The sequence below is a fragment of the Sciurus carolinensis genome, chromosome 15, assembly GCF_902686445.1.
Source record: "Sciurus carolinensis chromosome 15, mSciCar1.2, whole genome shotgun sequence".
Lineage (NCBI taxonomy): Eukaryota > Metazoa > Chordata > Mammalia > Rodentia > Sciuridae > Sciurus > Sciurus carolinensis.
In genome coordinates, this window is record NC_062227.1 from 54,920,832 (window position 1) to 54,936,758 (window position 15,927).

Here is a 15,927-nt window from a genome sequence, read left to right on the forward strand (position 1 = left end):
CCTTTCCTACAACCCCCTCTTTAGGTGTTATGGTTTGGATATGAGGTGTCCCCCGCAAGCTCATGTTAGGCCATGCAGGAATATTCGGAGGTAAAAGGATGAGATGACAGCTGTAACCTCATCAGTGAATCAGGGAATGGCCTCCAGGGTGATATCTGTAGGCAGACTGGGCATGGCTAGAAGAAGCAGGTCAAGGTGGGGATGGGGGTGTGCCTTTGGGATATCTCGTCCCTGGTTCTGCAAGCGTGTACTCTCTTTCTCTTTCCTGGTGGCCAAGAGCTGAGCAGTTTTTCTCTGCCACGCCCTTCCGCCATGATGTGCTGCTCCGCCTCAGATCCACAGGAATGGAACTGGACAACCATCGACGAAGCCTCTGAAACTGTGAGCCCAAAATAAATTTTTCCTCTTTTAAGTTCTTGTCAGATAATTTGGTCACAGTGATAAACAGCTAACTAACACAGAGGGCTTTGTCTAGCAAACACAAAGCCTGAAACCCCAACCCCATCTGTGTATCTGCACTGTGCTGATACTATCTTATCCTACTGAATGAATTCTTACACAGAAAAAATCAGCACCAAATGCACAGGTGCTTGACACACCTCACTGCCCCCAGCATCCTCAGGCACCTCTCCGCAGCATGGTCCATATGAAACTCAATCAGCAGGTCTTCTTCCCCCGCTCAAGCTTAAGTCCCTTTAAGTATAAGCTTCTTTTCAAGGTTCCTACTTGGTCTCACAGGTATGTTAATGAATAACTTGCTGTATCACCTACGTCCTAGATCCTGTGATCTAAGGGGCAAATAAGTTTCTTAGCTATAGAGTTAAGGGCTTCTAGAATGTTTCTGCTTGTGTGGTTTTGCCAGTGGGATCTCTACAAAGTACAGATGATACAAGTAGCTCAAGCACATGTTCCGATTCTAGCACTTCACACTGCCTGTACACGCAGGTGCTCAACGTCAGCGGGGAGGAAGCGGCATCTCTCCTGCCTGACCGCAGTAGCCTGTGCCTCCCTGGGTGAACCGGGGTAGGGGGGGTGTAGCGGGGGACACAGGTAGCCATATCGATGGCCCTTTGTAAGACAAAGAGCAAGCTCATTTCTTTCTGTGTGACTCTTTCATATGCTAAACAGAAATGAATTCTAGTTAGAACAAGACAAAAACCCTTGAGATTTTAAAGCTTTATTAACAAATATAACTAAGCAAATGTATATTATGTATCTACCATATGCTACCCACTGAGAAAAAAACTGTGCAAGACTATCCACAAAGTACTTCTTACTGAATATGAATTAAAAGAGTTCAGTAATTTTAAACATGGGGAAGCCCAGTGCTTATCCACTACACTGGGTTAAATTTTATCAACAGAGCTCACAGTTTTAGAACAGTGGGGCTTACTCTGGATTTTTGTGACCAAATCCAAACAGTATAAAAGGGTCTATTTTTATGAGATGAACTTAGCTGCTTTACTAATTGCACATTTTATATTTGATCATTATGCTGTTGGTCTAAGACTAATGATGTTTCTGACACAGGCCATTCACGACAGAGTACACATCCAGTTTTGAGGTTGGTATAAAGCCTAAACTATGTGAGCTCAAGCAAGGCAATTTTTATGGGAATAATACCCACGAGCAAAATCAGTTATCTGAGGATCCCTTAACAACCAGGAGATAAAACTGAACAGGCAGAAGAGTGAGCACTAAGACGCAGGGAGGATGATGTGGCCTGTTTCCTGACTTGGTCACGCTTGCTCATGCCGCTTATGTCACAGGGCCATAATGTTCCCGGGTAGGGGACAGTCATTTTGATGGAGATATGTGAAGAGACACTGTTAATCCTGGAGTGACTGGTGTTACCACTGGCAGGGCTCGGATGGCCCACTCCAGAGCACCGGCTCCGGAAGATGGGGTTTCCCTCTGCACCTCGTATGCAACTGAAGCTCCATCTGGATTTTCCCATTTATTTTAAAATTTAAAGTAACTTTTCTGTAATCACGTATTCTTAAACACAGGTCACAGTCATTTTCTCTAAAAGATTTCCCTATGGTAAAACTTCTACTGACTCTTCAATCTTACCTTTTCTGAACAGTCTGTTAAATAGTTCACGACCATTACGTGAAGCCGTGTGAATGAGCTCGGATGTCTACAGAACTGTTTATCTGCTATCTGATTTACAAGAACCTCATGACAATTCTCGGACAAGATTTCTGGTTGTTATGTGTTATTAGTTTTGAATTCAGCAGGTGCCATTTGAGGGTGGGGTGGAAAAAATCCATTAGGTTTCCAAATGCAAAAATATCTGACCCACTCACAAGCTCCCATGCCTGGGAGTTTCTTCTTTACCCTGAAGAAACTACAAGTCAGACAACCTAAGGGATCCTGGACTATGAGAGATTTAAGGGCCCAAAGGGGAAAGAGCCATGACCTCAGTCTCACACAGCAAGTCAGCAGAGAGATGAGACCACAATACAGGATACTGAATCAGTCAAAGCACCCTATTAGTTGAATCCTCCCCAAGAAGGTCCTTCTCTTTTCCTAAAATTTATTTGAGAGATCATATAGAGTAAACCTAGTTTTGGTGTAGGAAATACTTCGTAAGCTTTTGGTCACCAAAACCAGTAAATGAAAAGAAAATAAGGAAGTTTTCTGTATGTGTGTGCATGTATGTATACCTTTTCACACACCCTGCCCGCCCCCACCTCTGCCAATACTAAGGATTAAAAACAGGAGCAGGTCACTTCTTTTCTGGTTTTTTTTTTTGAGACAGTCCAAGCTGCCAAGGCAGATGAACTTATGATCCTCCCACCTCCTTAGCTGCTGGGATTATAGGTATGTGTCATGCCCAGCTTCTATGTATTTTTTTAAATGCAAATGTGAACGGAGGATCAGAGTACATAGATGGTCAGCTCCTAAAGAAATCAACTTTATCATCATAGAGTTGGGATAAAACGATTTTTCGAAGAGCGCCACGATTTGTGGTCCTTGCTCCACTCCGATGTGTGCACTGGGACAGCTGCTCTTCCCACCTTTGTGCAGTGGGTGCCCTCCCGGTGGCCTTTCCCCCTGTAATCCTAAGCCCATTTCGTTTTTCTTCATGGTAGAAAGAGAACTAAGGAGTCTGGGGCTCTGCCATTTCGGCAAAGGCTATTATATTGGCAACTGTGAACCCTGCCATCCTGTTTTTGGAAAGGCATAATATGCAGAAGATACATACCAGTTTTTACTAAAATGCCCAGCATGCCGACATTCTGAGCTCCGCCAACATCATCCCTGCAATCCTGGAAAAGCAGAAAAAGGCACTTAGTCCAGAGTCTTCTGTTGCTTGCCAACACACTCTGCCAACAATTAATTAGGCTAGAATGGCCACCTGGAATCTCCTTTTTTTTCTTTTCCTTAAAATGAAAGAGGAGAAGGTGAAAAGGGTGACTCCACATGTAATACTCTGAGAACCACATTTGGAGAGGACAGCGCTGCTGAGTGGAAAGTGTACACTAGAGTAAGGAATTCCAGTAACTCAACACGAACAGCAGTGAAGAGTCTATGCTCTTATGACCTTAAAACAGATCATGGAAAAAAAGCATTCTATGCATTTGACAGCTGGTACAGGGAAAAACCCAACTGTGGACAGTGATGAACTCAATTCAGAAGATCCCGTTTTGGGGGCCCATGTAATATATTATTCTTTCTTTCCATCCAACTGTCTCCAACAGGGAGGGTCAAGTCAAAGCAGTATACTTAATCAGACTGCAACATCTAGGTTTACTCCACTACACTTGGGGATCACACATCAATCTGCAAAGAGAGCTCCCTATCCAATCCTTATTCAAGACAGGGATAAATACACTTGCACAGTGGCGTGCACCTTTATTTCCAGCATGGGGGACGTGAAGCAGGAAGATCATTCGAGCGTAGGAGTTTGTGGACAATCTGGGCAACATAGTAAGTTAAGACCTCTTCCAACAAAACAAAACAAGTACACAAAACTAACAAAATACTAAAAATCCCACCAAAACAGAATATAAAACAAAACAAATACTTCGTTGAATGTAACAATGAATGCAAGACAATTAAAATTCCAAGGCCTGGTCAAGAAAATCAGTCCTAAAAAAAATAATCATTTAAAAAAAAAAAAAAAAAAGAAAAGAAAATCAGTCCTCCTATCTCATATGTACAAGCAAGGATTCATTCAGATTATGCCCAAAGAAGTTTTTTCCATGAAAATCATTAATGCTGTTCAATAACAGCCCTTAGAAATTAGTTTCAGAATGTCAAACTCTTTGTTTAAGGTCTTACTTAAAACCTTTTCTGTAATAGTCAAATTTGCCCCACTGAAGAAATGGGGGTGGGGAGAGGGAGAGGAGGAAGGGAAATGGGAAAAATTGCCATTTTCTTGGATTACAAACAACCCTGCTTTATGGTTTGGATATGAGGTGACCCCAATAAGTTTCTGTATTAAAGCAGGAATGTTCGAAGGTGAGATGACTGGATTGTGAGAGCTGTAACCTAATCGATTCTTCCTAGTTCCAATGGACAGACAGGGGTGTGGCTGGAGGAGATGGGTCACTGGGTGCCCTGGTGGGGGTGCACCTTCCCTGCAGCCCCTTCCCGTGCTCTTTGCTTCCCGGATGCCATGAGGCGAGCAGTGCTTCTCCACCACACCCTCGGCCATGATGTTCTGCCTCACTCTGGGCCCAGAGCGATGGACTCTAGCAACCATGGACTAAATCTCTGAAACCCTGAGGTAAATTTAAACTGTTCTCCTCTACGTTGTTCTGGTTGGGTGTTTTTGTCACAGCAGTGAACACCTCACTCAGCTGGTGCAGGCCCCTTCCTCTTCCCATCCTGTCCCTGCCCCAGTCTTCTTGGATAAAGAATTCTGCTCTTGGGCTGAGGTTGTAGCTTAGTGGTGAAGCACTTGCCTAGCATGTATGAGGGCCTGGGTTCAATCCTCAGCACCACATAAAAATAAATAAATGAGTAAAATAAAGGTACTGTGTCCATCTACAACTTAAAAAAAAAAAAAAAAAAAAAAAGAATTCTGGTCTCTGTCCCCAGGTAAATACTTTTTCCACACTCATTTTCCTAGCAAATTTAACTAAAGACTTGCCAAGAGGAAAAGATGTCACTGAAAACATGGTATTTCAAAATATGACTGAGTTCAATCATTATCCTATCAATTTTTGGTAAAAGATCATAGAAGAAGATGACAGTAGGAGGATTGGCAGACTTGACCACCATGACTTAGACAGCTAGGGAGTCCAGGGCCCGAGATCCACTTCCAGCTGTGCTAATTCATTAGCCACGAACAGGCAGGAGACTTAATTCTTTGGGCTTCCGTTTCCTACTCTGTAAAACAAAGAGGTTTGGACCAGACAATCTTGGTGGTCCATCCAGCTTGATATGTGGTTCTTTCAAAGTTGAAATAAACCATTGCCACCAACTTACCACGAGGCACTTGCTTTCCAACTCTTTTCCCACCTCAGCACACTTGGGAAATAATGTTTGCCTAGTACATTGGGGAAACTGATGAAAGTGCTTATGGTCATAGGTGACCAGTCAGGGCTTCTAACTGTCCCGGCTCAGTTCTGCCACTGGAAGGGCTGAGGTGATCACTATCTTTAGCTATTTGTGATGCGCTGGGAAATTGTTCCATAAAGTATGTGCTAAGAAAAAAAAAATCACTAGTGGTAAAATTCCTTAGTTGTATGTTGTACTCTGCATAAGTAATACTCAAAATACTTTAGGTTTTTATAGGGGTTTTCTTTTTTGATTCATTGTACACAAATGGAGCATAACTTTTCATTTCTTTGGTTGTACACGATGTAGTCACACCATAGTCACACCATTCGTGTAATCATACATGTAGATAGGGTAATGATGTTTGTCTCATTCCACCATCTTTCATACCCCTAATCCCTCCTCTCCCCTCCCCTCATTTCCCTCTACACAATGCAATGTTCCTCCATTCTTCCCTCACCATCCCCCAACCCCATTATGTATCAGCATCCACTTATCAGAGAAAACATTCGGTCTTTGGGTTTTTTGAGATTGGCTTATTTCGCTTAGCATGATATTTTCCAACTCCATCCATTTGCCTACAAATGCCATAATTTTATCCTTCTTTATGGCTGAATAATATTCCATTGTGTATATATACCACAGTTTATTTATTCATTCATCTACTGAAGGGCATCTAGATTAGTTCCATAATCTAGCTATTATGAATTGAGTTGCTTTTTAGGAGTTTTCTTCAGAAAAAATAAAAAGAATTTAACTGACTTGCAATATAAACTTTAAAAAAAAATTATATATGCCCATCACACTATGGAGAACTGTCAGAAACAATCAAAATTTCAGTTGCTTAGTTGAATACCATCAAACATCTAGAAGAAAGCTGGTTTATTACTCTCTCGAGTAACAAAAAGTCCACTTTCCTAAAGCAGTGCTTCCGAGCCAGCTCTCCTAGCATGACAGGGGAATGCAGGACATAACCTGGGCTCTTCTACTTACATCTCCGATCATGACAGCCTCCTCAGGTTCACAGCCAGTGCCCCGCAATGCTTCCAGAAAGAACGTCTTTTCTGGTTTTCCCACTACAATGGCATTGGTGTCGGTGGCATACTCCAAAGCAGTCACAAATGGTCCAGGCCCCAGGGCTAAGCCATCTTTCCTCTTGTAATACCTGGCTTTGTGGATCGCTATCAGAGGCGCTCCATCCAGGAGTAACCTAAAGAGACCAAAAAAAAAAAAAAAAAACCCAAAAATTGGCTAAATGCAAGACTTTTATGAGTGGAAAAGAATGTCTGACTTGCAAAGTGGTTTTATTCACACTCAAACAAATAGTTTCTTATTAACTTTTAATGACTCGCTGTTGTCTAATGAATTCACAAAGAACTGCTGGGAATTACACTCAGATACACTAAAGAAAGGTGATAGATTATTAAATTTGGGATTGCTTCAACCTTTTACCTTTCGTGGTTTCAGACACTTTACCCAAATCACCAGGGAAAGAGAATTAAGAGAACTAACGCTAAATAAGGCACTCAAGGGAAGAAGCTTAACTTAATGAGACGTGTTGTTTCCACCTTTCCTAATGGTAAGCAGGAGGCTCCTGGGCCTGGAAACGCAGCTCCACTGTTGCTGTAGGACTTAGGAAATGCACTTCAGAAACACTGTTTCCTCGCCTCCAAAATGTTTCTTTCTACTTCAGAAATTTAACAGTTTCTGCTTTCAATTTCATTTCTTTATTCTACCTCCCTACTTGTGACAGTGTTTGCAAATCAGGCCATCTTCCCAAAGAACACACTGATGAGGTTTAAGGGACAGCCTGTGGTCAAGTCCCTTCCTTGATTCCAACAGAGGGCAAATAACCCTCAGACCAAACAGGAGGCACAGTTTTCTCATCAGTTTCATAACAAAACTCTACAGATAGCTGAGGATCTTCCTTGGTGATTCAGGGTAAATAAAACAAAATGAATCTCCAGGAACTTAACACTCACCTCCCACCTCCACTCCCCAAATCTGCCATCCAGCCCAACAATGTCATCTTTAGTCATGCAGAAGTAGTCATGCACAAATTATTATCTAATGGAATGCAGGACATGATATATTTCTCAAACTGCTTTTAACCAACGGAATAAATGACCTCACTAGCTTAATTTACTTTAAGTCATCTACTTAGTTAAAATATTTAGTATGTCCATGGAGAAAGAATTCATCACATCTTACCCTTCACAATTATGAGTAATTAAGCGCTCAACTATGAAACTGCTAAATTATTCTTGTCAGTGGGCATGGAAATAACTTCCTGTGGGAGATGCAGAATTCAGACATTTGTGATTAAATATTTTATTAAGTAAAAACCAATACTGGACTATTACAGGGGCTTACTGTTAGTTACTACAAATTGCTCACAGCACAGATCCTTCAAATTTGTTCACTAATATTAACACAAATTTATTTTTGAAAGCAGACCTTGAAATCCAGCATTAGGAAATCTGCAAAGCCCCTCCTTCAGCCTCAACCACAGCTGATAGCAATGAGTTAGCAATGCGTGATTCATCTAGCCCCCTCTTCCAACCCACTCCAATCCCATTTATTTGCTTCTCTACCACGGAACTGGAATTCTTTATGCAACAGACCTCAAAATTGCTTTCCACTTACATAGCTAAACTAAAAACTCATTTGATTTAGCTTTGTTAATATTTTATTATATATTAACTGGGGATAAGACTTATCAGCCTGATTGATGTGTGTACTTAATTCCAAGGCAGTAAGTATTTCTTTCTGTGCGTTCCCTGGAAGGGCTGAAACAGTAGGTTCCTCTGCATTTCTCTAAGTGGGAACTGGTTCTGCGCTAGTCTGGAGAGAAACATCTCTCCCAGGGAAGTGGTTCCTGCCTTAACTGTTCTCTGCACAGCATAAGCTTCACTGGATCTTGGAAGGGCTGAGGCATATTTATGATGAACAAAAAAGGAAACAATGCACAGACTAAAAGATCTTTTACAGGTAAATATTTTTTTAAAATATAAAAAACAGACACCCTGATATTTGCATGTGGTTTTATACTTACTAGATTGGTAACAAAGGATTCGTTTTGTTACCAAAATAACACATCAGCAGGACATCTTCTATGAGCCTATGGAGGTATAAGAAGCAAAGGAAAAAGGCAAAAAGAGGTCTGATACCAAAATCTCTGGCTGTAAATTCCAGGTAGGCTAAAAATTCCTAGCCAGGGAACAGGGCCATAAAAACAAAGAAAGAAAGAAACACACAAACAACAACAAAAAAACTCAGGCAGAACACTGAGAGAAAAGCCATGGGGACAATTTAAATTCGGAGCCACAATATATTATTGCAAGGGACCTTAAGGCACATCAAAGCCAACATGCCCTGTTTCACAGATGAAGAGACCATCCAGAGACCAACCAGGGAGCGCCAGAGCCAGTGCTGTAACCAGGAACTCAGAAACCAGCCCAACCCTCTGCCACACACACTCCTTCTCTTTCTAAATCACTTAACCTCTCTAGGGAAGTGATGAACTTGTCACCATTTCTGCTCGAGACGGAGCATGTGGAGATGAAATTACCCCGAGCTTAAGACACTGTCAGGTACCTCTTATCTGTTGAACATCAAACTAGCAGGTCGCTCTTGCCCCACTCTCCCAAATGTTTCTCCCCCAATTCAGTAATTAATAAAAGATGACTGCATCAATGTGATAGTAGAGGTATTCTGGGGGTTTCAGTTAAAAATTAATAGAGTTTTCCTTGGATGCTTTTTATGATTCACTATTGTTTTAATTTAAACTTATGGCATTTGTGTTTGTATTTTTGATTAAAAATACTTGAATGTTAATACTTCAGAGTTGTCTTGTTCAGTGGATCTCAGCTGGGGTGTGGCTCAGTGGTAGAGCACTTGCCTAGTACACGTGAGGCACTGGTTTGATCCTCAGCACCACATAAAAGTAAATAAGACAAAGGTATTGTGTCTGTCTACAGTTAAAATAATAAATAAATTCACCCAGGCACACAAGTCAGAAATCCTGAAGCCACCCTGGATTTCTCACTTCCCTCACCATCCCCATCTCTGTTCATTATCATATCCAGTAATCTATAATTTGAAAACAAAAATTTAAGTATTTCAAATCTGTTTTATTCTCCAACCTGAACTTCTGCTACAGCCTCTCAATGGTCTCCCTATTACTCTTGCCCTATTATTGCCCTATTATTCCAGTTCACTGTACAGGCAGTAGTGGGAGTTTTAAAAAGCACAGGTGGGATTATGTTGCTCCCCTGCTTAAAATCCTTCAATAATGTCTCATCGCAAACAGAATAAAGCCCAGAGTCCTTCGCATGGCCTGTGGGGCTTGCCTTGCCTTCACCCACCCTGTCCACATGCCGGATCTCAAGTCGCTTCCCTACTGCGGACTGTGCTCCAGTCACAGCAGTTTGCTCTCATTTCCTAAAAAAAGTCAAACTGTTTCAACTGTTTCCTGCTTCAGCCTCCACATGGAGATCCCTCTGCCTGAATGGCCCCACACTTTTCACAGAATTTTCTTCCACTCATTTGACAGGTCTCAACTAAATCTTGGTACAACAATGAAGCCATTTCCAGTCTCCCTATTAGATAAAGTGGGCTTCCTCCCACATTTCATCTCTGTCTCACCCCCCCCCCACCTTTTTTCTCCTTCCTATCATTTGCTGTAATTTTTAATCCTTTCCAACGGTTTGATCAGTCTTCCTCATTACAATATAATCTCCACAGTGCCTGTCAGTTTTACTCATCACTGCATTTCTGACTTAAAAAAAAAAATAGTCTAGCACCTCTCACAAAATGATTACTGAATAAATCAGTTTTTGGATGAACTCTGTATGCCCAGGATCCTGCCCTATAACACAGGAAATAATACACACTGTCCTGGGAGATAACAGGGGCGATGGATGCATGCAGACCTTCTTCACAATATGTTTCTGGTAATAATGACAACTATTCATAAACGTAGGATGTACAGGATCTACACTATTTAAAATAGGTAACAGCAAATCACTTCATATTTATGGGCCTCAGTTGCAAATGAAGGGGTTGAACTACATCAGGGCTTTTCAATATCAGTTCTATTAACATTTTGGGCCAGAAAATGCTATTCCATAAAATAGAGGCGATATGGCAGCACCTTGACCTTTACCTACCAGATGCCAATAGCACCCTTCTTTTTTTTTTTTTTATTGTAAACAAATGGGATACATGATGTTTCTCTGTTTGTACATGGCGTAAAGGCATACCATTTGTGTAATCATAAATTTACATAGGGTAATGTTGTTTGATTCATTCTGTTATTTTTTCCCTCTCCCCCCACCCCTCCCACCCCTCTTTTCCCTCTATATAGTCCTTCCTTCCTCCATTCTTGCCCCCCTCCCTAACCCTAACTCTAACCCTAACACTAACCCCTCACACCCCCCATTATGTGTCATCATCCACTTATTAGCGATATCATTCGTCCTTTGGTTTTTTAGATTGGCTTATCTCACTTAGCATGACATTCTCCAATTTCATCCATTTGCCTGCAAATGCCATAATTTTATCATTCTTTATGGCTGAGTAATATTCCATTGTATATATACACCACAGTTTCTTTATCCATTCATCAATTGAAGGACATCTAGGTTGGTTCCACAATCTGGCTATTGCAATAGCACCCTTCTTAAGTTATGATAACCAAGTGTCTCCAGGCATTGCTGAATGTTTCCTAGGAGGAAAAACTGTTCCCATCTGAGAACCACTGGACAAGACAACTTTGAAGTATTAACATTCAAGTATTTTAAACTAAAAATACAAACACAAATGACAAAGGTTTAAACTAAAATAATAGTGAATCATAAAATGCATCTAAGGAAAACTCTATTAACATTTAATTGAAGTCCCCAGAATACCTCTAATACCACATTGATGCAGTCATACTTTCATTAATTACTGAAAACATAAACTGAGTTTTTAAGGACTTTATGTTCCACATGAAATAGAAAACTTCTAAGAATACTATAAACAAGTGATGAAATGACAAATTAAAACAGGAGATCTAAGAAAAGCTCAACACTACTATTTCTGGTTAGAATCAAAAGTGAAAAGCAAATATATTCCCATAGCTTAGTGAGCTGGTAAGAAATATTGTGAGTGGTAAAATATTAAAGTTTTATCCTTGAATTCAGAAATAAGATAAGGCTACTTTACTATCATCAGTTCTATTTATCACTACCACTAGAGATTCTAACAGTAAGAAAAAGAAAAATATAAGGATTGGATAGAGAGATATACAATAGTTATTATTTATAGACAGTCCAAGTCAAGTGCCTATGTAGAAGATGCAATCCAAAAGATTCTATAAATATATCACTGAAATGATAGGAAATGTAAAAAGATTGCTGAATACAAGGTTAATTCACAAAACCCAACAAAACTTCTATGTATTAATAAAAATGAAAACAAAATTTAGTGAAGTACTATTTACAACAGCATCAAACAACATGAAATACAAGGATTATTTTAATAAAATGTCTAAAACCCATACATGGATGAGATAATGTAAAAAAGAAAAACAAAACAAACAGAAATAAATTTCAAAGGCTAGAAGACACATTATTGTTCAGATGCAGATTCTACCAGATCCATAGATTTAATTAAGTATCAAACTCCCAGCAGGCTTTTTTTTTAATGTTGGATGGATATTAACAAGTTGATCCCAAAATTTACATGGAAATAAGAAGGATGAGGAACAGCCAAGATAATCTTAAAGAAAAATAAAGTTGAAAGATGTACACTGTCAGATATTAAGAATTATTGTAAAGCTATAGTATTCAAGACATTGTAGATAAATAATCTGGGAACAGAGTCACATATATAGTATATGGTTACTTAGTTTATGTCAGAAACACAACTACAATTCAGTGGGAGGGAAAGAATGGATCTTTTTTCCCACTATTTAGAAAAATTTGTTCTTTTTAAATATATATGACAATAGAATATATTTTGACATCATACCTACGTGGAGTATAACTTATTCTAATTAGGATCCCATTCTTGAAGTTGTAAAGAATGGATCTTTGCATAAAAATTGCTGAACTAAATGCCTATGGGGAAAAAAATGAACTCTGACCTCATACCATTCATAAAAACTCAAAGAGAGCCAGGTGTAAGTGGTGCATGCCTGTAATCCCACCAACTCAGAAGACTGAGGCAGGAGGATCTCAAGTTCAAAGCCAGCGTTAGCAACTCAGCAAGGTCCTAAGCAACTTAGCGAGACTCTGTCTCTAAATAAAATATATAAAAGGGCTGGGGATGTGGCTCAGTGGTTATGCACCACTGGGCTCAATTCCCAGTACCAAAAAAACAACCCTCAAGGAGATACTACATCTAATTGTTAATAAAGGTAAGATAATAAAGCTTATGGAAGAAAACACAAGAGACCCATCTTCACGTTCTTCGGGTAGACAAATTGTACTCCATCAAAATTAAGAACTTCAAGTTCTCATACTATTGAGAGAGTGAAAAGGGAAACCACAGGCAGGAATAAGACACCTTGAGTAGAACCGGGTGTCGTGGCGCACACCTATAATCCCAGTGGGTTGGGAGGCTGAGGCAGGAGGATCCCAAGTTCAAAGCCAGCCTCAGCAACTTAGCGAGGCACCAAGCAACTCAGGGAGACCCTGTCTCTCTATAAAAAATACTTTAAAAAGGGCTGGGGTTGTGACTCAGTGGTTGAGTGCACCTGTGAGCCCCAGCACAAAATAAAAATAAAAATACCTCAAGTACATATATCCAATCGAAAGACTCACATTTATAAGACATAAAAAACTTACAAATCAATAGAAAAAGACAACCCAATTATGAAGGGTGAAAGATCTGACTGGGTGCATCACAAAAGAAGACACCCAATGTCCAACAAGTATATGAAAGATTTCAACACTACTTATCAGAGGAATACAAATTGAAACTCAGTAGTACACCACTATCTATATCAAACAATAGCAATGATTACACAGATTCTTAGTATTTTGGGGAAAATGTGGAAAAACTGAACTCTCATTTGTAGCTGGTGAGAAAGTATAGTGTGGTAAGTTACCTTGGAAAACTGTTTGGCAGTATTTCCTAAAGCTAAACGATCACCTATCCTTTCCTCTAGCAATTTCACTTCCAGATCTATACCCAAGAGAACTGAATGCATATGTCTTCCAAAGACATGTAGAAGAATATATGTAGCAGCTTTACTCCTAACAGCAAAGCTGGAAACAATGGATGCCCAATAACAGCAGAACAAAATTTTTAAAATGCTACCACAGTATGATTTCATTCCTATGAAGATCAAGAGCTGGCAACACTGATGGAAGTCAAGAGCAGTAGTCCCCTTGGAGAAAGAGTGGACAGAATGGCAAAGGGACCCCTCACGGATGCTGGAAATGTTCTTTATTGTGAACCCAGTGGGGGTACACAGGTTATCTGTGTGTAAAATTTTACTGAGTTGTATGCTTATAATTTGTATACTTTAGAAAGATCAGTAAAGAATGTATTTTTGTGGCTTATTCCCCTGAAATCTTTCTTTAGAGAATAGCAAAAGCTGCCTTAATCATAAAAGAATTTATCCCAAAATTATAAAGTGTAAATGGTGGTGACTCTGCTACTCAACTTAATTTTGTATTTTTTGATTTTCAGATTTGTACATAAATTTCTTCTCTGGCATGTACTAATGAAATACTTACATGCCTTAAGCACTTAAGTCTTAAAACAACTTCTCATCTCCAAAGTACTTTATTTTTATTGTCTGGACTTTTAATTAAGAAGATTGCATAGCAGTTAGCTCTTTCAAAAGTGGAAAAAGTCCACAGAAATATTTCTAATTTGAGCCCTTTTGCCACACTGTTTTGAATCCTCATGCAGGGGCTCTAAATACTCAGAAAAGATTCAGAAGTTACTATACAAATGTGGTAATAACAGAGACCATTTTCCTTCCCTCTTTCTTCTTCCTTTACTAAAGGATTAAATATACTGGAGTAATTAAACTTGCTATTTTTTTTTTTTTTTAAGAAAGAGATGCCCCCAAACAAGCAATCTAACATTCAACAGAAAACATTTATGATAAGAATGCCATCCCCAAATCCCCAAACCACAGAAATCTATCGCTGACTTCTGAAGGACCCTCAGACCCTCTAACAATAAGAGGAAAGACATCATTCACAAAGCTTCAAATGATTATTTTTAAACAGGCTTCCCTGTGTCTTTAAATGTGACAGTTGTGATGCCCTTTATCTTCAGACAAAGACATTCTAATAGGCTCCTCTAGAAGCTGATGATCAGTTGCTTTTAATTTAGGAAAGAAAGTCCTTGAACTTTTTCTAGGTTAAGTAATTCTATGCAATGTTTTCTCAAAACTCTTGTGACTTGGTAACTATATTTCTAGGGGGCAAAAATAAGGTAAAAATACAAATACTGGTCAACCAACAGTTCTCAGTAATTCAAAACTAACTCCAAGAACCAGAATACAAACAACAATAGGAAACTCATGGTCAAACAATTTATTTGTTTTTTAATGGGTTATGCTATAGGAATAAAAAATGTTTTGAATAATATTTAAGAGTACAGAAAACATGCATAATATATATTGTTGGGTTGTCAAAATGCAGGTCACCACCTAGTCTACACAGGGTTTACATTTCTATATGTATATGTATGTACATAGAAACACATAAACTAATTATGGGCTAAAATATTAACAGTGGTACTCTTTAGGTGACAGGATTAGGTACTTTTTTTAGTTTATTCTTTTTGAGTACTAAAACATTTCCACAATGAAGTCATATTATTTTTGTGATTAGATATTTTTTAGTCTTAATACCAAGTTCAGGTAAAATTATTAAGAAATCTCTTTGTCTACATAGTCTTCCTCCTAATAGTAATCATTAAATTTAATTTATGATTGGTCTATTACTTAGATGCTCCAGCTTTGGGTTTTTCATTCAGATCAGAAGATTTTTACAGAGATCATGCTATAAGTAATATTGCTGTGAAAATCAATGAGCTGAGTTAGGATAGTCATACTGATGAATTACCTAGTATTCTTAGGGTTGCAGTTGCAGATTGATGAACATAAGTAGTATAAAATATGCAAAATAATTCTGTATCACATTTGGGGCTACCTACATATATGTATTATAAGTATAAAGAAATACATGTAACTGAGAACACTAAATTCAAAATTCTATTTCTTATGGGTCATGGATAATTGGGGAGGTATTTTAAGAGATATCAAATGTATTGCTATTTTCTATTTCTTAAAGTGGCTGATAGGTTTGTGAACATTCACTACATTATTCTTCCTATCTTTTAGCATTAGGTAAAAGGAAAAAAGCTACCAAGGGCTCTTAGTGTTCGAATGTTTTAGAC

The 15,927-nt window shown here is 39.0% G+C and overlaps 1 protein-coding gene across 4 annotated transcripts in view; it reads right to left on the minus strand.

Annotated features, from left to right (window-relative positions):
* The window catches only part of Hdhd2 (haloacid dehalogenase like hydrolase domain containing 2), a 36,897-nt gene that overhangs the window by 2,503 nt on the left and 18,467 nt on the right, over positions 1–15,927 (minus strand). For all 4 annotated transcript variants that reach the window (XM_047526434.1, XM_047526435.1, XM_047526436.1 and 1 more), the window contains 2 exons: positions 6,508–6,724; positions 3,212–3,275 (listed from right to left, as the gene is read on the minus strand). In XM_047526434.1, coding sequence (XP_047382390.1) covers positions 3,212–3,275; positions 6,508–6,724 — 281 coding nt within the window. The remainder of the gene's footprint in view (positions 1–3,211; positions 3,276–6,507; positions 6,725–15,927) is intronic.